Raw genomic sequence first — 22,461 nt, forward strand, 5'->3', positions numbered from 1 at the left:
GTTCTGGATTGGATTTCACGGATAGGAGTCGGTAACATGACGGGCAATCTGTGGAAGTCCCCAAAGGTGTTAGCTGCCCAGGAGAAAGGCACAGATAGGTTCTGGGTTGTTCCCAGAAAGGTCAAAGGACTGATAGAGGGAGAAGTTTTCTCCATTCCTCGCCTAGTGGACTGCCAAGGAGAGTGTTGCCGTTGAGTTCTTTTAAGTATTTCTTCCTCCTGTCATCGCTTGTTGTTATGACTGAATGGACAGTTTCACATATTGAAGTAGTATCTAAGGTGGTCGATTAAGTTTGTTATCAATTTCCTCTTTGTTTTGATGTAGATTTTAGAAAAGCATATGCCTATGTATATATCGTGTTGTTTCGATTTTCGGGATTAGAAGGTAAGGTATGAGATTGAGGTTTCCCTCCAGTAGCCTTACAACACATTCACACTGTGCCCTCAGAAGGAACCTTAAAGCAGTCAGATGTAGTATGGAAATCCCATATGATTTAAGTAATTTGATAAAGTTGTTCATAATGGGATTTGGGGGGAGTGTAACTGCCCGCTTACCTCCTATTTTTAGACTTGTGTTTTCCCCATTTGTGTAATTTCTACATTCTTGTTATAAGGAGCTATTTTCAACTTTTCGGTCATTTATTGAACTTGGAACAGCTCAACTGCACATAGTACCTGTAGTGTCCACTAGATGTAGACGTAAGTCAACTGCCCTTGCATGTCATGTCATGTGACGTGGAAACCCCCTTCATAAGGGCCCAAAACCAGAACTGTCGCAGGTGCCCTCATGTAGGCAGCAAACATTTGAGGAGAGTTTAATCCTCTCCTATCACACTGCCATGAAGACTAAATCGACCTGTGCTTGGAGGTATGTAAAATATAGTGTAACTTGAGCTGTGGTTCCTTTTTGAGTTGTTAAATCACATGGATGGTAACTTTTGTTTGCTTTGTTGTTTGGCAGCGTGTGTGTGAGCCAATAAGTCAGACTGAGATGCATCAGTAAACCCTCTTGTTTAACAGCCTTGGTGAGCGGAACGAGGTACGCTGAATTTGTTTGCATTAACAGGTCAAATTGTGATGCACTTGTCTGATGTCTTTTAATTCTTGTATGTATTCTAAATTTAGCTGTCAGAATGTAAACCTCGATCACCTTTGAATGTTTGCACTTTATCTGCCAGCACCTTTGACTTGGTTTTCAAGTATTTTATAGTTGTTTAATAAATTCTGTATTTTGTTAATACATTCTATGCACTGTACCTTGTGGAAGCCATGTACTGACATTTTTGTATCTTTTTCATAGTTTTCACGGTGTTTACTACGGTGCTCAATGTGACAATAAATAAACCGTGGAGCATCAGTCGAGACTCTCTGCATCTGTTTACTCAAACCAAGAGCTGTTACAATTACCTTGCTTGCGAGAAGATCCATCACTGCGCTGTTATGTGTAGACTGAGTCGACTGAGTAATATAACTGCACTGAACCTGGACGAAACAAGATTCAAACTTGACGGTGAAAATATGATTGACATCTCATCCTCCAATAAGCAGGTGGCACGGTGGGCGGGGCGCTGGGAGCTGAACAGTCATGTGACACTCTTGACCTGGGAAACAGACAGACCCTTCTCACGGGGGCCATTTTGTGTCGAAAAGGCAGGGTAAACACAGGTGCAAGCAAAACACTGAGGGTTTCCAACTCCCATGATTGGAATGTGGAAACCCTCATTAGTGTTTTGCTTGCACCTGTGTTTGTTCTGCCTTTTCGACACAGAATGCCCCCCCCCCCCCCCCGTGAAAAGGGTCTATTATATCCCCCCCTTTATTTTTTGTGGTGTTGTTTTTTGTGTTTAATGCATTTTGCCCATTGCAGACTGTATTTACAGTATTTGATTTGAGTGTAGGCTATATAGGCTATATATCATGTATATGTCCAAGTGAGAAAATGTATTTGATGCTTCTTTTTGTTGAAAAAAAATCACAGGTTATATTTTGTTCTGTATACACTGTATATATTATATTATTATATTCTATTATATCTCTATATATTTTGTAATGCATGTTACACTGTATAGGCTATACATTTGAATTACATTTTTGTTTAATCAATAAACGATGTGTGCATACAGTATGGGTCCTTGACATGAAAAGACTGGACTTGGTTTGCACTCTGGATTTTGCGACCTTTATTTACTATCAGAACTCTGATAGTGACTTACAGAGCACATTTTTATTCATAGCATTTTGAGCACAATGCCTGGGCATACTGCTTTAAACTCAAAGTAATGAATTGTCATCAAAACAAAGAATTAGGAGACATCAAGTTGTCAAACTGTCCCATAACCAGAAGGTTACAGGTTCATAAGCAGCCATGTGTACGCAAGTGTCTCGACCTGCTTATGGTACATGTAGGTCACTCTGAATAGGAGCATCGGCTAAAGCTACAGTATGTAAATGTCTTTAATTATCGCTAACTAAAATCAGAAAAATACAAATTGGTATAATCAAACATTTGGTTTATTTGAAATGTTCATTAAAACGGTTTCATAACAGTATACAGACTGTTTTGTATTTATATTACTGCACAAAAACAAGCTTCCATCTTCAATACAGTATGAAAATACATACATTTTTTTTTTTTTTTTAAATAGCACCTTTTCTGTGGCAGGTAAACATGCAGTCATAGAAACACAACAACTTTCCCCAAACAATAAAAACATTATGTACAATAATAAAACAAAGAATGGAGAGAATAGATAGAGTCCAACTGGAACATTTTTCTTCAGCCTTATTTATGGCTCAAATAAAATGAACATAAACTGTAAAAACATCATAAGTAAAATATAAGTCAAAGATAAGACAACATCAAGTGCAGTAAAAAAGATTGTCACTGTGTGTGTGTGTGTCTGAGTGCGTCGAGATACTGTCATCTTTTCAGGAGCCTCTGTTTCTTCATGGCAACCTTACTGCTCTGAATCCTGGTGTCTGAAGCAAGAGGACCTGTACAAGGAACAATAATGACACATTTCAGCAAACAAGTCAGAGGTGGCATTTTCATTAGAATGTAAAAATGTATTCATAAATAAATCAATACACTAATTAGCTTGTCATACACAACTGTCAACTGTAGGACTCGCCCAAAGGTGAACTTGAGATTAGACTCAACTTTCAATTCTGACAGCACTTCACCCATTCATTCCCCCAAGTGAAAGAGTGCATCAGTGTGTACATCAGGCCATGTATCTGGAAATACCTTGTCTTTTCAGGAGCCTCCATCTCTCCATTGCAGTCCACCCGTTTCCTCTTCAGAGACAAGTCGGTGGTACGAGTACGACCGTCGGGCAAACCCTCGGAGCATCTGAAATCTACAATGAGACATTTTTACAGAGTGTCCTGCAAATGTATCATTCATTTAATTGTGTCCATGTCAGGGTCGTCCAGTGACTTACCTCCTCTCCCATCATTTGCCTGCAATGGACTGTCCAGCACAGGGGGCAACAGTGGCTGAAAGGAGGGAGAAATAAGGTTAATCAGTTGGCCAAAATGCCTCAGCACATGTTCAGCACCGCGGAGAGCTCCACAGTGGAGCAGAGAAGCAGTGTTGGGCAAGTTACTTTAAATTTGTAACTTAGTTACAGTTACTAGTTACTGCTCTGAAAAGTGACTCAGTTACTTTAATTGACTCGTTACTTTCCAGGTAACTAGTTACTAGGAAAGTAACTTTTGAGTAACTTTTTTTTTAAACTCTCAATTCTCTTATTAATGCACACACATTATTTTGGGGTTGCTGTAGCACAGTGTGGGACAAGACAACTGTCAAATTTGATCATTGTACCCATTATCACTACGACAAAAAGTAGTGGAACAAGAAAACACAACATTTAGGCATTGAGGCATATTTATTATTGCCTTCAAAAAGTAGCCAGTACACTTTTGGCAGTGTATAATTAACAACTGTATCAGTAATCTATAATATCCTGGCTGAACAACATAAACACTGTGGTTACCCTTTGTAAAAGCGGAGTGACACTCAGCAGCAGCCGCTCGTCGCGGCTGCCTTTAATAGCAGTTCATCTCCAAAAGGCAGCAGACTTGCAGGCATTTTTTTCCCCATTTCATGAACAAACAACGCGAAACACATCGTGAACACCCTCCAACGCGAGGGGAATCTGTGAGTGAGAGACGAGTGCTGTGCTTGCCTGGGTGCAGCAGGGCACTGGTGACAGACAGCCTGAGAGAAGCGAGGAGGAGAGGGCTCCATGCTGCTGACTCGCCGAGCGGTGTGAAGTGAACACCGCTACTGTACACAACACAGCTCGCGCAAAATGACCCGTTTCACTATCAGAATTTGGTCCAGTAACATTACAAAGTATAGAAGTGCCGCACGATTAGCCTACTTCCTCATCAGACCGCCGTCAGACTCGCATTTTCCTCTCTACCCTCGCTGCTGTAGGTCCCGCACAGAATCGTGAAGTAACGACTAACGAGCCTGTTTAAACCGCAATAATTGTAACTATGTTACGTTACTGATGAAGTAATTCGTTATAGTACTCGTTACCGCAAAAAGTAACTTAGTTACTGTAACGCGTTACTTAATAACGCGTTAGTCCCAACACTGGTAAAGAGACACTAATGAAGAACTGCCACAACTTCACTTTTGATTCAGACCAATTCAAATTCTAGATGAGAAAATGACCCTAGTGATGCTTCTGTCTAATCTTTCGGTCCCCAATTTGTCAAATTTAAGGCCCAGTTCAGATGCAGCAGTTAGTCGCACTGTACAAATCTTGTAATGTCCATTTGAATGTCACAGACAATTAGTGTAGTTCATCAGAAGTACCTTAAGTCTGCTGGTAGACTGTCACACACGCACAACTCCAGAAGCAGATGTGAGGGGCAGCGCAGACGAATCTGTTGAAGAAATAAAGTAGAGTAAATTACCCTTAACACAATATGTGAGGAGCACATCGGTAAAACACATCAGCAGGGAGAAGTCTTTTCAGTTTGGGTCCCCCTCTTCTTCCTCAGTGTCTGGTTTACCAACAGCACCGGCTGCAGGGTTCATCATAACCTGGGGCCCCCGGACCACAGAGGGCCCCCGAAAGCTCAGGGTTTGTATGTACATTCGTAACCTAACTGTATATTGTATATTGTAGCTATATTATGTACTATCTCAGCCATCTTCATGCTATGCTATGTCATGTTGTGTCATTATGTCATGTCATGTCATCGTTGTTGCTTGCTGCTTGCCTGTGAGCTTTTTTTTATAGTGTTGATTTGGTACAGTAGGCTGAAACTGAATTGCCCTTCAAAACTAGTCTGAATCTGAATTCAATAATTGCAGTTGCAGCCCGGTGGATTTCCTTGAGGTCCTCCTGGGCAAAGACAAGAGTGAGGCCCCCTGAATCCCAACCCATCCTTTCTACTACTAGGTGCAGCACAACCTTTTCTCTGAAAGAGTCATTTACTTACCAGTCATTTACTCAGAGTAGAGGTCTTCACAGGTCTACTAGGACCCTAGGACCCGAGACCCGACCTGAGACCCGTACGGGGCTGGGTCCATATTTCTTATGGTCAATTAAGGTCCCCACGGGTCCGGGTCTATTTATCCTTATGTGTAATAAGAGTGGATCCGAGAAGACCCGTGATCAGCGCTGATCACGAGAGAAACGCATCAAAACAGCGCACGTGAGGCTTGTTGTCACAAACTGCAAGTAAATCCATAGAGAAAATAAGTAGCAAAGAGCGTTCCCATCTGCAACGAAAATTACATTACTTCCTCGTTTACATGAGGCGCATGTATTGTGAGCGCATGGGTACACATGCGTCTCAGGCAAACAAGGAAGTGATTTTCGTTGCAGAGAGGTAACCCTCTTGGAACCAGCAAGAGTCTTGCTGGTTCCTCTCGCTATGGATTTACTCATTTACTGAAAATGACAGTTTCCCGTACTTTGGATTATTATTTGATGATCGCATGGTGAGTACACAAGTCACAACATGTATGTGATTGTTTCTAGCGCTGTTGTGTGTGTTTTTGGGCAAATGAACGGCGGTAGCATAGAGACTGCCACTACTGTACTATCTAACTAGCGTTAACAGTAGCAGCCCCCATGTTTCACTGTGAAACGCACTTTCTAATGCACGCACAGTTAAGATGTTGGCGGCGTGTCCCTTCGCATTTAACGTTAGCCATGTGGCTTTTCAGTCAGCAAGAAGAATAACAGAAAACGTGGATTTATTTTTTTATTACACATTACACATTCTTGGCAGGGATGAATGGATAATATGCATTAGCCTACGTCACGGTCAGGCAGTGTCCGGGGCAGCAGCTCGACAGCGTCAACCAGGGGAGAATATGCTATAACGTTAGTTATTACTTTGACGTCGGCACCACTAGTCTCTGCCTCGGTATTTCTCGGATCTGCATGGGTCTCAGATTTCTAATAATAGACGGGTCCACACGGGTCCGACATTTATCGGTTCTGAACGGGGCCGGGTCTCAGATTTCTAATAATAGACGGCTCCACTCCGGGTCCGGGCACAAATGTCCCGGGTCCATTAGGGTCCGGGTCCGTGATTTTGGACCCGTGAAGACCTCTAACTCAGAGTACTCGCCGATACCAAATACCCATATGGTTACTACTTAGGTTGCCGGTGTTTTATCATTTCAGATTCTCCCCTCCTCTCTTCAGAGTTCACACCTCAAACCTCCCATGCAGTCTGTTCAAACTGAAATGCAGGAGCGCACACAACAAAAATGATATGATCTTATATAGTCTATTATGCAAACCCAATGAGTCCTCTATAAGTTTTTAGCTCTTTTTGCAACTGCTGTGCCTGTTGCTTAATGCACTTTTTATACCCTTTTTTAAAGTTTTGTTGTGATGCTTTTAAATGTCCATTTTATTCTCTTCTTTTATTTTCCTGTCAACCATTTTATGTGAAGCACTTTGAATGGCCTCTGTGTATGAAATGTGCTATACAAATAAACTTGACTTGACTTGATCTCTTGGCAGCGGCTCACTTCACAGATGCTGAGTGTAGCCTCCATGTTAGCCTGCATCGGCCCCCAAATGCACCCCCCACGTTACCATGAAGTAGGAGCTGAACAAGATGAAAGAGTTTAGTTTTGAAGTCAATCATTTCATATTTCTTCTAAATTGATCATAAAGAGGCATAATAGTTGTTTAACACTTTTGTGGGGCGCTCTAAAGTAGTCGCCTATCTTTCCCTAATGATACAGTAATGCTGCGTTCCATTTGCACGTCACCTGAACTCGGATCTCCTACTCTGAAATTCGGGGGAACCATCACCAACCTCAACCTCAAAATCCAAGATGGCAGCTCCTGCATCAACAGTAGTGAAAGCTGTATAGCCCTAATACACTGTTTACTAGCACTTCTGTCTTATTGTGTCTCATTCAAATCAGTTGTACACACAGTACTGTCTAACTTCTATCTGTGGATATGTTGCTACGGTGTTTGTATGCGCAAAATACCGCAAAATAATGCAACCGGTATTGCTAACAATAACTAGCCTGGCTAGAGCTAACCCTGGCTGGTTTTCTGACTGTTTTACTGGAACGCTGTCGACTCACGTGTGACGTCATTCCCAGCTGCATGGGACTCCCAAGTTCCAAGGCAAATGGAATGTCCGCCCTTAGGCAGATTCACAGGTCACTGAGCTGAATGGCAATCACTGGAAGTGCTGGAGGTGGGGAAGGGGGGAGGGGAGACCAGGCTTGCCCTGGGGGCCACAGCAGGATAATCCAGACCTGCTCTCCCTCTCTCTCCCTCCCTCCACAGCATGATAATCCAGACCTGCTCTCCCTCTCTCTTCCTCCCTCCACAGCATGATAATCCAGACCTGCTCTCCCTCTCTCTCCCTCCCTCCACAGCATGATAATCCAGACCTGCTCTCCCTCTCTCTTCCTCCCTCCACAGCATGATAATCCAGACCTGCTCTCCTCTCTCTCCCTCCCTCCACAGCATGATAATCCAGACATGCTCTCCCTCTCTCTTCCTCCCTCCACAGCAGGATAATCCAGACCTGCTCTCCTATCTCTTCCTCCCTCCACAGCATGATAATCCAGACCTGATCTCCCTCTCTCTTCCTCCCTCCACAGCATGATAATCCAGACCTGATCTCCCTCTCTCTTCCTCCCTCCACAGCATGATAATCCAGACCTGCTCTCCTCTCTCTTCCTCCCTCCACAGCATGATAATCCAGACCTGCTCTCCCTCTCTCTTCCTCCCTCCACAGCAGGATAATCCAGACCTGCTCTCCTCTCTCTTCCTCCCTCCACAGCATGATAATCCAGACGTGCTCTTCTCTCTCTCCCTCCCTCCACAGCATGATAATCCAGACCTGCTCTCCTCTCTCTTCCTCCCTCCACAGCAGGATAATCCAGACCTGCTCTCCTCTCTCTTCCTCCCTCCACAGCATGATAATCCAGACATGCTCTCCTCTCTCTTCCTCCCTCCACAGCATGATAATCCAGACCTGCTCTCCTCTCTCTCCCTCCCTCCACAGCATGATAATCCAGACATGCTCTCCCTCTCTCTTCCTCCCTCCACAGCAGGATAATCCAGACCTGCTCTCCTCTCTCTTCCTCCCTCCACAGCATGATAATCCAGACCTGATCTCCCTCTCTCTTCCTCCCTCCACAGCATGATAATCCAGACCTGATCTCCCTCTCTCTTCCTCCCTCCACAGCATGATAATCCAGACCTGCTCTCCTCTCTCTTCCTCCCTCCACAGCATGATAATCCAGACCTGCTCTCCCTCTCTCTTCCTCCCTCCACAGCAGGATAATCCAGACCTGCTCTCCATCTCTCTTCCTCCCTCCACAGCATGATAATCCAGACCTGCTCTCCCTCTCTTCCTCCCTCCACAGCAGGATAATCCAGACCTGCTCTCCTCTCTCTCCCTCCCTCCACAGCAGGATAATCCAGACCTGCTCTCCTCTCTCTTCCTCCCTCCACAGCATGATAATCCAGATGTGCTCTCCATCTCTCTTCCTCCCTCCACAGCATGATAATCCAGACCTGCTCTCCCTCTCTTCCTCCCTCCACAGCAGGATAATCCAGACCTGCTCTCCCTCTCTCTTCCTCCCTCCACATCATGATAATCCAGACCTGCTCTCCTCTCTCTTCCTCCCTCCACAGCAGGATAATCCAGACCTGCTCTCCCTCTCTCTTCCTCCCTCCACAGCAAGATAATCCAGACCTGCTCTCCCTCTCTTCCTCCCTCCACAGCAGGATAATCCAGACCTGCTCTCCCTCTCTCTTCCTCCCTCCACAGCAGGATAATCCAGACCTGCTCTCCCTCTCTCTTCCTCCCTCCACAGCAGGATAATCCAGACCTGCTCTCCCTCTCTCTTCCTCCCTCCACAGCAGGATAATCCAGACCTGCTCTCCTCTCTCTTCCTCCCTCCACAGCAGGATAATCCAGACCTGCTCTCCCTCTCTTCCTCCCTCCACAGCAGGATAATCCAGACCTGCTCTCCTCTCTCTCCCTCCCTAGCAGGATAATCCAGACCTGCTCTCCTCTCTCTTCCTCCCTCCACAGCATGATAATCCAGACGTGCTCTCCATCTCTCTTCCTCCCTCCACAGCATGCTAATCCAGACATGCTCTCCCTCTCTTCCTCCCTCCACAGCAGGATAATCCAGACCTGCTCTCCTCTCTCTCCCTCCCTCCACAGCAGGATAATCCAGACCTGCTCTCCTCTCTCTTCCTCCCTCCACAGCATGATAATCCAGACGTGCTCTCCATCTCTCTTCCTCCCTCCACAGCAGGATAATCCAGACCTGCTCTCCCTCTCTTCCTCCCTCCACAGCAGGATAATCCAGACCTGCTCTCCCTCTCTCTTCCTCCCTCCACAGCATGATAATCCAGACCTCTCTTCCTCCCTCCACAGCAGGATAATCCAGACCTGCTCTCCCTCTCTCTTCCTCCCTCCACAGCAAGATAATCCAGACCTGCTCTCCCTCTCTCTTCCTCCCTCCACAGCAGGATAATCCAGACCTGCTCTCCCTCTCTCTTCCTCCCTCCACAGCAGGATAATCCAGACCTGCTCTCCTCTCTCTTCCTCCCTCCACAGCAGGATAATCCAGACCTGCTCTCCTCTCTCTTCCTCCCTCCATCCCGTCAGACAGTGTAGAGGAAGGCTGGTCGAGAGGTCAGGATTAACGAGGCTAGCTGCTGCTGTCGTTCTAATCAAACAAACTTATTCTACTCCAATGTTGACAAACAAGGAGCAAAATTCATATAATCCCTGCTGATTGTTTAATGATTAAACCATGCTGGATGGATTAGCTGTCAGAAGAAGAGGGTCATAGTACATACCTGTATAAATCTGCAGCTCCTTTCATGTGTCCTTTCATGTGGTCTGTGCACAACTCAGATCCGGCACCCTCCCTTTGGCGTTAGAACCCGGTAGATTCAACACAGTTCCAGAAGAGGACAGGTTGTGTTTATGTTGTGACCTTGGGGAGATAGACAATGAAATTCATTTGGTGTTTTATTGTCCTCTGTACGATCACCTGAGACACACAATGTATGAAAAAGTGTTTGATGTTCACCCAGAAGCTTTTTGGTTACAGGATGTGCCTACACTTGAATTTTTCTTTAATAAGAGAGTCTTAGATATAGCTCAATGTATTAGTAATGCCTGGGAAAGAAGAAAAAATATGCTGTTTGTAATGAACATGTACTATTTTTCTATATGACTTTTGTTTGTTTGTTATCTTACATTCTGGAATATGGAAGCTGAAGTATTGTAAATCTCAGTTTTGTATTTGTCGTGTCTCATATATATATATATATATATATATATATATATATATATATATATATATATATATATATATATATATATATATGTGTGTGTGTGTGTGTGTGTGACCACTCTGTTTCTGTCCTGCATGTCGACCCATTTATCCCATTTATGGGAGTCGAGATGGATGGAGCACTTCAGTATTTATTCGTCGGTCTGTACAGTGGGACACACACAACCAACAGGTCAGCACTACTGCAAGACGATCGGCATTCGGCAACTTGCTCCAACCACAGTTTGATGTAGTCTTTCTGTGTGACTTAACATTGTGATCGTATAGTGAATGACAAATCCATAAAAATAACAAAATAAATCTGATAACACAAATAAATTATATTGTTTACCAATTTACAGTAACATTTTATAGCCCAATAATTTGACATGTTTGATAGCTAAATCAAATGTAAACACTCCACACATACTGTATAGCCATATCAGTTACAGCAAAACAATGAAATGCAGTTTCAACAGTAGTCAACAGTCTCATCCCCATACTTGAAATGCCCATCGTTTTTTTTTTTTACAAGGAAATCTAATAAATCGTGCAATGCTGCCACCTTCGGTGCACAAAAAGAACTGCAGTCACATTCCACAAACAGAAATGAATGGCTTTTGCCTATTAACGTAGTGAACTAAAACAAAGTGGCGCATATTGACATACCTGTACAGTGTGACACACACAACCAGCAGGTCAGCACTACTGCAAGACGATCGGCAGCTTGCTCCAACTTTGTTCAAAAGACAGAAAACCCCACATTAACAAGCTAGTCGCACCGCAGGTGCATTACAATGCGTGCGTTTTCATCACGTTTCAATCAGCAGTAATGCATTTTAGCGAACGATCAGCTAACCAAAGTGTGGTCTACCTGAGTTACAGTAAGACACAACGTGATGCTGATAACTTTTCCACACTGTGTGATGACTTAAATTATAGTTTTGAGAGCTTTTACACGGAGCAAGGAGCAGACCAACTTACCCACAGACAGTTTGATGTAGTCTTTCTGTGGGATTGACCACAATGCACCTGTGTATATTGCGAAACAAAAGCCTTGGCTATCCACTAGGTGGTGCATTGTTCATTAAAGAATTACCCTTCTGGCTGGTTGTCCCAAATTAAACATGAATTTAACAACATACTAAACATTATTATAAACATTACTTAGCACTATTATTTACACCGTTACACACACACACACACACACACACACACACACACACACACACACACACACACACACACACATATATATATATATATATATATATATATATATATATATATATATATATATATATATATATATATATATATATATATATATATATATATATATATATATATGTTCCTGGTTGCCATGGAGAATGTTTTAAAATAAATTGTGATATCCGATGAGATTTTCTTTTTTCTTCCCAAAATGCCTCTGCTAAGAAGGGACAGCCTGCAATGTCCCAGTGTGGTAAACTGACAGAGAAGAGACTAGAAAGACACACTGATGGAGGAGAGAGAGAATAGGAAAGCTGTACAGTGCCAAGTTATGTATATATACAAACTTTACATGAGGAGTGTCTCCAAAAGCAATATCTTGATAACGGATTTTGTCTATTATTGTACTGTACAGGACTCAGCCCTAAATGTATTATTATAATAATGATAATATTATAATTTCTTCCGTTTGTATTACTATAATGAAGACACTTAAGCTCGGAGGATATATATATATTTTTTTTTTCAGAAAATCTCACCATAACTTGTCCTAAAAACTTAAGCCGAGTTTTTGTTGCCTATAAATGAAATTCATCTATGTAGGCCTACTGCATGAACGAGAAGAATGTCAAACGGACACAGAAGGCATTGGGACATGACAGCGACGTCTTTGTCACTGATTATTGTTAATAATATTACTTTTAAGGAGAAATATACTCCTTGTTTTTTGCTGCAAAGTGTTGAACACTAAAAAAACAAACCAACATAAAAATGTTATGATATTTTTAAAAGGTGACAGAAACAAAAGTAAGCTGTCAGCTCAATATCATGTATTTTTTTTCCTTTCAAATAAGAAATGGTTCCGTTTTGTGATAGCAGTCATGGTATGATGCTTGTACTTGTATTTGTGTGTTTTGTGTGATTTGTTTAGTTATTTTTAGACAATCACAAAATAAGATGCAAGCATTGTAAATGGCAGACTGGCGGACATTTTGTGATGTGTAGGCTACAGTTTGTCAAAAACTTCTTCCACTCGTTAAAAGTTTGTAATTATGATTATTCAGTCATGAAAAATGCTGTTGGTTTTTACTTTTTGTTTTATATTATATTTGTTTTTTGTTTTTGTTTTTAATAAAAAGCACTACATTATTGTGAATACAATTCTTGTTGTTATGCTTTGAAGATTAAGACTCCAGAGACCGTGAATAACAAAAGCTATTGACATCTGAGAGATGAGAGAACTCCTTTTCTCCAATGTAATCTAATTTTTAACATAGTTACAGCAAATCATTAACTGTAGTTTACACAGTAAAACTAAACATGCATTCTAATATTACATTGAATGATTGAGAGTGAATTGTATCGATAATAGACAAAACTCATCCTTCCACTTTGTGTATAGTGAGTTTGGATATATTATACAATATTTTTTGTCCACATACTCAAGTCTACACATCACTGAGATTAACCTATAGAGGGTATGCACACCCACTGGAACACGCCCCCTCAATCGGGAATGAGTGTCAAAATGAGTGTCAAGTTCCTCCCTGAGCAGCAGGTGTCAGTTATCTAGGCTGATTACTGCATTCAAGCTCTAGTCTCTTAAAACAGACTGTCTTATCTACATCCGGCGGATGCAGCTATATACAGTCTGTACTTCGTGGGGGAGAATCATGCACCAAACGGAAGAGGAAGTTGAAAGGCGGGACTTCCGCTCATTCGTCCAATCAGAATTTAACATTAGCTAACTAGCTGTATACTGCTGTAGCTATCGTTAGCTAACGCTGATTAGTAAGACGAACGATAAGCTCAGTAACGTTAGCAACTTACCTCATCACTTTCGTTTAACTCTGGAATAAGTGCACGTCTTGCACGAGGTTCCTCCAAGCCGCGGATACATCGTTTACGTCTATCAGGGTCTTATTTCACCGGTTTCGTCGGCGTAGCTTCCATGGTAATTCTAAAGCACTGCTAGCATTAGCAACCTGCATCGGTTTAAGTTTCCGGGGGGGAACATATTTTTCGTGGACACGCGTGTCGTGATTGGTCAGATTCCGTCGAACTTCTTTCCGGTCTGAAGGTTTTTTTCACTACTTCCTTGTGCATGTTCTGTACAGACGGTATGGCGAGAGCATTTGAAAATTGCGGAAGCCAACTCGTCTGTTCTCTGCCTTCCAGACAACTGGGACCTTCAGATTTTCTGGCCTCCTATTAGGAAAAGTGCGCTGGAACGGCACTCAAAGTGGGAGCTCCCACTTGAAAACTGGGAGAAAAAAATCTACCCCCACTAGGCTGGGAACCAGTTGTCTGACGTCACACAACAATGGCCGCAACATGGAGTATGTAGTCCAAAGTATTAAGTGCCTTAATAAAATGTATAATAGAGTCTGTTACATTATGTGTCATTGCTGCTCCTCATTTTCATTTAAATATGTAAGGATGGTGCTCTACTCGTTGTTAAGCTGTCTTGCTATTTGCTAAACAAAAAAAAGTTTGTCGTGGTCCACCATGTTTCTTGGTTGCGTTTTGCCTTTGTGCTCTGGAATGCTTTGAAGGTGGGGGGTGGGACTTTTCCACTGGGAAACACCCACGTCCCAGGTGTCTGGAAGGCAGCAGAGACTATTCAAGCTCAGTCTTGCTGTGACTCAGTGGGCGTGACCCCACAGTGACTTCTGCCTCTGTGACATCACATGCATACCCTCTATAGAGATGTCAGCTTGGTGGATGTGTCTGGAATGAATGGCATCCAGCTTCTACCCACTCCAGGTATAAATACCACCACCTTTCTAACAGTATTCAGGTGTAGTCACCTTTCACAACATTTGACCCCCAACAAGACAAAAGGCGGAGCAGGACAAAGACCCTCACTAATGTTGGGATAATGTTGGTAAAGAGATGCAAGGCCTCCCAATAAAACCCTAACAAAACTAGCTATCAAACTCCCGATTAAACTTAAAACAAAAAAAAATACTAAAAATTGTAATTAATTGTTTTTGCATTTCACTGGGTTGCAGTGGAAACAGCCCTTAATGCATTATATACAATACAATTTGCGCCTTTAATGAAAAATAAATAAATAGAATCTAAAAGGAGGTTCAAATCGTAGATTTTCAAAACTCTCGCGACAGCCAACTTCATCGTCATAACGTAAAAAAGAGAGACTTGAAGTCTCGCGTTAGACTCAAGATTGCCATGGTAACGGCCATGACGCCCATGTTGTTCTATTGGCTAACGTTAGCAGCACACAAGCTTCAGGACGCAAATGTCTAGAAAGCGCTCCGAGAAAGTAAAAGATAAGTCCGATAAGGGGAATGTTGGAGTCGAAGAGGATCCCTCGAAAATTCCAGGTGACTGTTGGTCATTGCATACGAATCACGTTGTTAGCTTTAGCAATGCATTGTTTTTGGGACTGTGCTCAGTGAAAGTAATATTCATATTTTTGAGGTTTTATAGTTTGGTAAAGTAAATTCAACAAATGCCATTCAATCAGCCATGGCTAGTGTGTCATCATGGCTAATTCAAGCTAAATCTGATTTAGCCTAAAAACAGTAAAAATGCTCAGTGCTTGAGAGACTAATACCTTTTCATTGTTAGGACTGAATCTAGATGAAAAGCCTGCTCAGACCTTTGGTAAGTAGCTAAGTTACAAGTTTATAAAACTGTATTAACTGTCCCACTGCCATCCATTTGGTGTTTGAGGGCAGTTGATTGGACGTGCATTGCTCTAAACTCCACTATCCTGCCTCCCCTCTCCTATTAGATGAGTATGAGTGCTCAGGCAGCCTGGAGACTGACTTCCCTGGGCTTTGTGCTCTTCTGGGCATGAAGAACATCCCAGCTGTCAGTGCAAAGCAGCCAGCCTGTCCCAACTCTGAGGGTGATGGCGGAAACATGGGTAACCTGTTACGTACCTGTACTGTAGCTACACAGCCAATGTTCCAGTGTTGACATTTCAGTAACAACTATTTGGAGTTGAATGACCACTGATTGGAGTTATTTGGTCATTCATAGAAGTGATTATGTTTGCTGTGTGTTTTGAAGTGTCTAATTAACTCTGTGTATTGACTTATATAAACACTGGCATAATGTTGATTTAGTTAAATTAACACTGACAATATTGCTGTTAATTCCTTACTTTTCTTTCTCATCAGTTGTTATCTTCATCATCTCAGTTTCGATAGACCCTTTTCACAGGGGCCATTTTGTGTCGAAAAGGCAGGGTAAACGGTTAGATCGATGCCATCGGCTATCCACTGTCTTTTGTAGGAAGCTGTAATGCACCCGCTTTGATGGCAATACTAACGTCTGAAACCTAGCTCTCTCATTCTGACGCACCTGCATCATAGTCAAACACTAATGAAGGTTCCCAACTAGCAATCATGGAGGTTGGAAATCCTCATTAGTGCTTTGCTTGCACCTGTGTTTACCCTCCCTTTTCGACTCAAAATGGCCCCCGTGAAAAGGGTCTAGTCATTTTATCCTTCACATGATCCTTGTACCTTCAGAGGACAGCCAGTCCCAGCTGAGGACCACACCTCTGTGGTCTAAGCCGTGCCTCCAGGTGGAGCTGGAGAGTGAAGACCCCTGCAGCGTCAAGAGCGTCAAGGTTGTTGGTGAGAAACCAACGCCGCAGAGAAAAACATTTAACACAATGTTCTGCTTTGGCTTGACATTTAGGCTACAGTTTTGAGTTTTTACATCCTCATTTGAGTCCAAGATGTTCAAAATCAGTCTAGAGAAAAATGTAACAGGATACAATTTCCTTGTGAACACACAGGGTGGAGGGTGGATGAGCCGATTGCTCGAGTGCTTAACAAGACACTTCCTTCCTTGAGCAAGCTGCAGGGTCTTCAGTAAGTAATGAGCTGCTGGAGAAAGAGATGCGCTCTTGTTGTCTTGATCTTGTTTGATTTATAATCCTGTCCACTTGCAGGTTGTGGCAGGCCGGACTGACAGATCGGATGGTAATCTCCCTCAGGAGCACACTGTCTCTCTGCTCCAACCTGAGGTGAGTGGATAGCTATTCTCCTATCACTCACACTGTAAATCCTGCTTTCTGAAACCAGTGTCGTCGTCGAGTCACTACATCTCGAGTCCGAGTCCCCAGTGTTCGAGTCCCCATGATTTGAGTTCACATCTGAAAATGTTTGGATACAGTTAAAGAGAAGTAAACCATATCAAACACCGCAGTGATTTACTGATCTATCCATTCCATTGTTTGTGTCAGGACTGTGACGCTGGAAGGCAACCCTCTTCCACGGCAGAGTTACCACCTCCTTCTGTCCGAAGACAGCGCGTGAGTCACTACCTGGGCCATTAATAATATATGCATATTCAAATGAACCTGATTTGCATGCACACACAAACACACCTGCCTCATTCCCGTGTTTGTTAGCCTTAACACTTCTTTTCGGTCGTCAAGCCTCGCTCACCTGTCACTGCGGAACAACCGGATGGGAGACGAGGGAGCGCGTCTGATTGGCTCAGCTCTCTCCACAGCCAGATCCGCTAACAGGAACCTCTTGTCACTCAACCTGGCATTCAATTCTATTGGTGATGCAGGCGCCGCACACATAGCACAGGTAGAAGAACCCAGAACCGAGTCCATGTTTCCATAACGTTCCCTACATGGCTCTGTGTGTGGCAGACGCTGTTGTGTGGCTCATCCTGTCTCATCTCCCAGGGCCTGCGTTTGAATCGAGCTCTGCTCTGTCTCTCGCTCTCCCACAATCTGATTGGAGACTCCGGCGCTGCTCATGTGGCCACAGTGAGTGCTGCACTCTGCTGGCGGTTTAGCCATTTTACATGATAGAATTGAACCTGTGGGATGATACGTTTAAAATCGTCAGTTAAGTTGTTTGAAATCATATTATTGAGTGTTATTGCATTATATTCGTTAATAAGGCCTCCGCCCGCTACGCTTCTATTTTCAGATACTTGGTCAGTTTGCTTTAACTCACGAAGAAGCCGTGGAGAGGAGGAAGCTGCTTCTGGACAGAGACCAGTCTGTAAGTGTGGAAAACCTTTTTCTTTTTTAAAGAAAAGGACAGTCTTCTCTCTCTCTCACACACACACACACACACACACACACACACACACACACACACACACACACACACACACACACACACACACACACACACACACACACACACACACACACACACACACACGCACGCACACACCCCTTCTACCTCTCTTCCTCTATTTTCGTAGCCCTCCCTGGGAGTCTGTGCTGAGCTTTCTCCCACTGACCCACCTCCATCGATGCCCGGCAGCACCTCACTCAATGGCAGAGGGGCAAACAAAGGCACCTCCAAAAGAAGGGTAACGCTCTATAAAAAAAAAGTGCAAAAATGGACAACCAAAAATGAAAATACGTTGGAATAGCAATCACATCCTTTTTGCTCTTTTCAAGTATGGAAATATGTTATAATGTGCTGTTCTCATGGTTTCCACGTATTAGGCTATTTGTGGCACTAATAAGAGGTGTCCATATTCCTCAAGGGTGTGACAACCTTGTAACAGACGAACTTGGGATCTGTTGACTTGCAGGAAACGGCCAAAAGAGAGGAGAAACCGGCTGCTAACCTGGCAGGCGCTGCGGCAAGAAACAAGAAATGTAATAATGGCTTCTGTCATAGCTAAGCACTTGTGCTGCTTGTTGTTCTCTGACAACAGGGGGTGTTTCTCTTCTCATCGTTGTCTCCTTCGATCTCTCCTAGCCTCTGAGCTCAAGGTGCCTCGAGGGAAAGGGGGGAAGCTGGGGGGAAAAGAGAAACAGTCATCTGTGTCTGAGCAGGAGGTACCAAAGACTTTGCACTGACTGAGTAGACCAGTGGTTCTCAAATAGGGGTCCGGGGACCCCCAGGGGTCCTTGAGGGGTTTCCTGGGGGTCCCCCAGCCAAAAGGGGGGTCATTTATTTTCGCTATAATTCCATTCATAAGTAACACAATGACTATTTTGGCCATGGGTTGAATATACATTTTGTAATAAAATATCTAAAAGCATCAATCTTATTATCATATGGGGGTCCGTGGGACAAAATCCTATCAAATGGGGGTCCGTGGTCTAATCTTTGTCAGTTTAGGGGTCCTTCATGTGAAAAGATTTGAGAACCACTGGTGTAGACTGACGACTTTTTCTATTACAATCTTTAATTTTTCACAATGTTTCTTTTTTTCTGCAGGATAAGGCCGATGCTGCACTGAATGAGGTTTGTGCGCTACAATTTAACAGGGTTCCCACGGGTCCTTGAAAGTTTGTGGATTCGAGGGAATTGGGCCTGGAAAGTCCTTGAAAAGTCCTTGAATTCGATGTTTAAAAAAAGGTGTGGGAACCCTGATTTAATTTCGAGCCACAACTGTGTTGTTAACAATAATGAATGTGATTTGACTATTATTGGTTGCTTGTCTCCACCAGTTGGCAGGCCTGGTGGAGATAGTGAGCCCCCTGCTGGAGCAGTCGGTGCAGCACAAGGACGGCCACATCATTCTGCCTGGAAACACCACGCTCACCTACCTGAACCTGGCAGGTCAGCAGCTGTGGCGGTTTTGGTCTCAGCACCTCAAAATCAAAAGTGCAAAAAATTCTTTCTAGATGTTCAACAATCATCCAGGGAGAAATCATAGAAGAATTGTAAAATCATAGAGAGACTAATTTTTGCACTAACAGTAGCCTCAATAGACCAGAATGCAATGCAGCCACAATACACGTAGCTGTGTTTTGAGTTAGGGATCAAGTAATTCTGGCAAATGTAGGAAATCACAAACTTTAGTCCAAGTAGATGAGGCAGGCTGAGGGAAAGTGGCTACACAATCAAAGTAAACTACAAAATAACTCCTGGAGTTAATTGAAAATCACACATTAATTGAGGATTTGATGATGTGTTAGGTTTTTCATTATACAGTGTTCTCCGATCTCATCTTCAAGAATCGTCATCTTTCTAAGATATTGTCTAATATCAGCCACCCTTCTCCCAGCGATCACCTCAAAATGTTGAGAATATACTTCCACTTGTGCTGAGATTTCTGCTACTTTGGCCCGCTATGTACCCACCTCCCTGCCATTCCTGAGGGAGACTCGTCGCCCTATGAAATCTTCCACCCCGTCCCATAGACATTCTTCTCGCAGAATCTTTTAAAGAGGTTTTTGAAGTTGTCAGCTCATACTGGATGCAGCTGCCACATGTAGAGATCACATTACTCCAGTCCAGGCTTCTCTGCACTGGTCACCTGACACTTTCAGAATCGATTTTAAGATCTGACTGCAGCACAAAAATATCATGAGAGCTATCGAGGTCATTGAAAAACGACCAGTCAGTTCAAAATGTAATGTGTCTGGTTGTGCTGTGTGTGTTTGCTTCTTTGTGTAGGAAACAGAATAACAGAGCGGACGCTGCCTCTCTTCCTGTCGGCGCTGCAGATGCAGACTGAGGGAGGCGGCCTGCTGCGCCTCTGTCTCCAGGTGTGTTTCGGTGTGACAATCACTTCAATATACACTGAAACACCTTTCGGGGTGGAAGTGGAAGTAATTCATTACAATTACTCTTGATACTATTAAGTTTTGTGTGCTTGTACTTTGTTGATATTAGCATTTCACATTCATTCAAGTTATATCATGTATATAAAGTGCTGCATTTTAAAACACATCCATTACACAGTACACATTTTGCGGGCTCTCCATAAACATCGCATCTGAAACTGGCCAGTTGGGGAGCCAATCACAGTTCACAGACCACCTCACCCAGGGGGGGATATTGAAGTAGAAAATAACTATACGCACATCGACTGGGATTTCTTCCCGCAGGCCACGAGACTTCTTAACATACACAAATAGTGTAGTAGCTGTACTGTACTGTACTGTAGCTGCTACCATTACGTATGTCTAATGTTTAATTGTATGTCTAATTAGGTATATGCTATTTGCACCTGTGCAAACAGAATGTCAACTATGTTTAAGTATGTTTAAAGTATGTACATGCCATGTGCACCTACGTGCAGTGAATGTGCAGTGAATGTCTTATCGCTCTACTGCCTTATTGCTTGTTGTGTCTCTTGTTGTTTTCCTGCACCCATATGCCCTGTTATTTTGTACTATGTTGTAAACGGAGTCCAAAGCACAAGAATTTCACACGTGATACTTGTACTACGGAGTAACAATAAAAATCTTGAATCTTGAATCTTGACTTTGGATGCTGGGCTAGAGGCAGTACATGATGAAATAGGTAGAGCCCGCACACCGTATGGCTAGATACACTTCTTTATGAATTAAAATTACAGTGTTCCAAAATATTGAAGAAAATTCACTTCTTGAATTTGCTGAATTTTAAGTCAGTTGACCCCAACCTTTGGTGGTTGATCTACTGAAGACCAAACATCAAAGCAATTGCAAACTAATTACGTTTATCTACACAAAGCCACTGTTACTACAGTAACATTTGGTCAAATCAACATTGTTCCCCAGCAACCGCTCATGGATTTGATTTTGTTTCTCCTCTCTGTCTCAGAGAAACCGCTTCCCTCCAGACTGTGAATCACATGTCAAGATCCAGGAACTGCTGGTGCTCAGAGACCCACTCACCAAACCTGGTGCACAGAAAGAGGAGGATGGGCAGGGGGCCTAGTGTTGACAGAAGTGACACATATATATGTGTGTGTGTGTGTGTGTATATATATATATATATGTGTGTGACACATTAATAAAGAAATCAATCAATCAATCAATCAATCATGTTCCCTGCAGCAGCTGTGCCTCTGGCCTATGAAAACAACTGGGGCCTAATTGAATGAGGCCATGCACCCACAGAGACCCTCATTCACCCAATTGAAACCTTGTGATAATGCGTGATCTACAAAGCAGCCATCTTCTGTCATTTTCAACTTAATAAGGTCAATTTAGCTGTGAAGAGAATGAGGACAATGAGGCCAGACTCCAAACACACAAACAGTTATGAGTCACTCTTTCTGACAAAAAATACCAAACTCTGCCATCAACACACAAGCACATAGAGACAAATAGAATTCAAAGGCATTAGTTCAACTGAATCAACACTTTAGCTCCGACATCAAACTCATATTATTTCATTTTAGCATTTGGGGTCTCATTCGTTGCCAAGCAGCCTATAAGGGCAAGTCAACAGTGGCAACTTTAAAACCCTCCACTGTCAGTTTGACATGAACAATCAAAACATTTAGCTGATGCTTTAAGTGAGTGAGTTCAGTGTCTATGACAATGGAGGTCAGGAGCCTCCAGGGGGTCACCAGATAACAAGAGGGGGCCACAAGGTGATTTATGGAATAGGAACCAAACATATTTCTACTATAAACATTTATCTTTTTTTCTCCAGTATATTTGCTTTTTTTCAGAACAGTTTTCTATGCATCTGATTATGAATCAAGTAGGTGACAAGCCGAAAAAGGTTG

General features: G+C 43.0%; 1 protein-coding gene and 2 long non-coding RNA genes across 3 annotated transcripts; 2 read left to right on the top strand and 1 right to left on the bottom strand.

Moving 5' to 3' along the window:
- The first annotated feature begins 758 nt into the window (after nucleotides 1-758).
- LOC310771185 lies at nucleotides 759-1,624 on the top strand. Its single transcript, XR_014552393.1, has 3 exons — nucleotides 759-867; nucleotides 961-1,038; nucleotides 1,300-1,624. It is a non-coding gene; the product is annotated as an uncharacterized lncRNA (long non-coding RNA).
- Nucleotides 1,625-2,538: 914 nt separating this feature from the next.
- Nucleotides 2,539-10,725, bottom strand: LOC310771184. Its single transcript, XR_014552392.1, has 5 exons — nucleotides 10,343-10,725; nucleotides 4,834-4,904; nucleotides 3,443-3,497; nucleotides 3,247-3,358; nucleotides 2,539-2,993 (listed from the first exon to the last, which is right to left on the bottom strand). It is a non-coding gene; the product is annotated as an uncharacterized lncRNA (long non-coding RNA).
- A 4,536-nt stretch (nucleotides 10,726-15,261) lies between these two features.
- On the top strand, nucleotides 15,262-21,679 carry LOC310771186 (leucine-rich repeat-containing protein 71-like). Its single transcript, XM_083663841.1, has 17 exons — nucleotides 15,262-15,383; nucleotides 15,631-15,666; nucleotides 15,797-15,931; nucleotides 16,542-16,649; nucleotides 16,814-16,889; nucleotides 16,970-17,044; nucleotides 17,264-17,332; nucleotides 17,459-17,618; nucleotides 17,720-17,803; nucleotides 17,970-18,044; nucleotides 18,253-18,363; nucleotides 18,592-18,658; nucleotides 18,762-18,841; nucleotides 19,227-19,253; nucleotides 19,460-19,571; nucleotides 20,412-20,503; nucleotides 21,546-21,679. Exons 1-17 carry the CDS (start codon nucleotides 15,299-15,301, stop codon nucleotides 21,660-21,662), a joined length of 1,509 nt encoding a protein of 502 aa, XP_083519967.1. The 5' UTR covers nucleotides 15,262-15,298; the 3' UTR covers nucleotides 21,663-21,679.
- Nucleotides 21,680-22,461: the final 782 nt, after the last annotated feature.

The sequence above is a fragment of the Poromitra crassiceps genome (genome assembly GCF_964638095.1).
Source record: "Poromitra crassiceps genome assembly, contig: HAP1_SCAFFOLD_401, whole genome shotgun sequence".
Classification (NCBI taxonomy): domain Eukaryota; kingdom Metazoa; phylum Chordata; class Actinopteri; order Beryciformes; family Melamphaidae; genus Poromitra; species Poromitra crassiceps.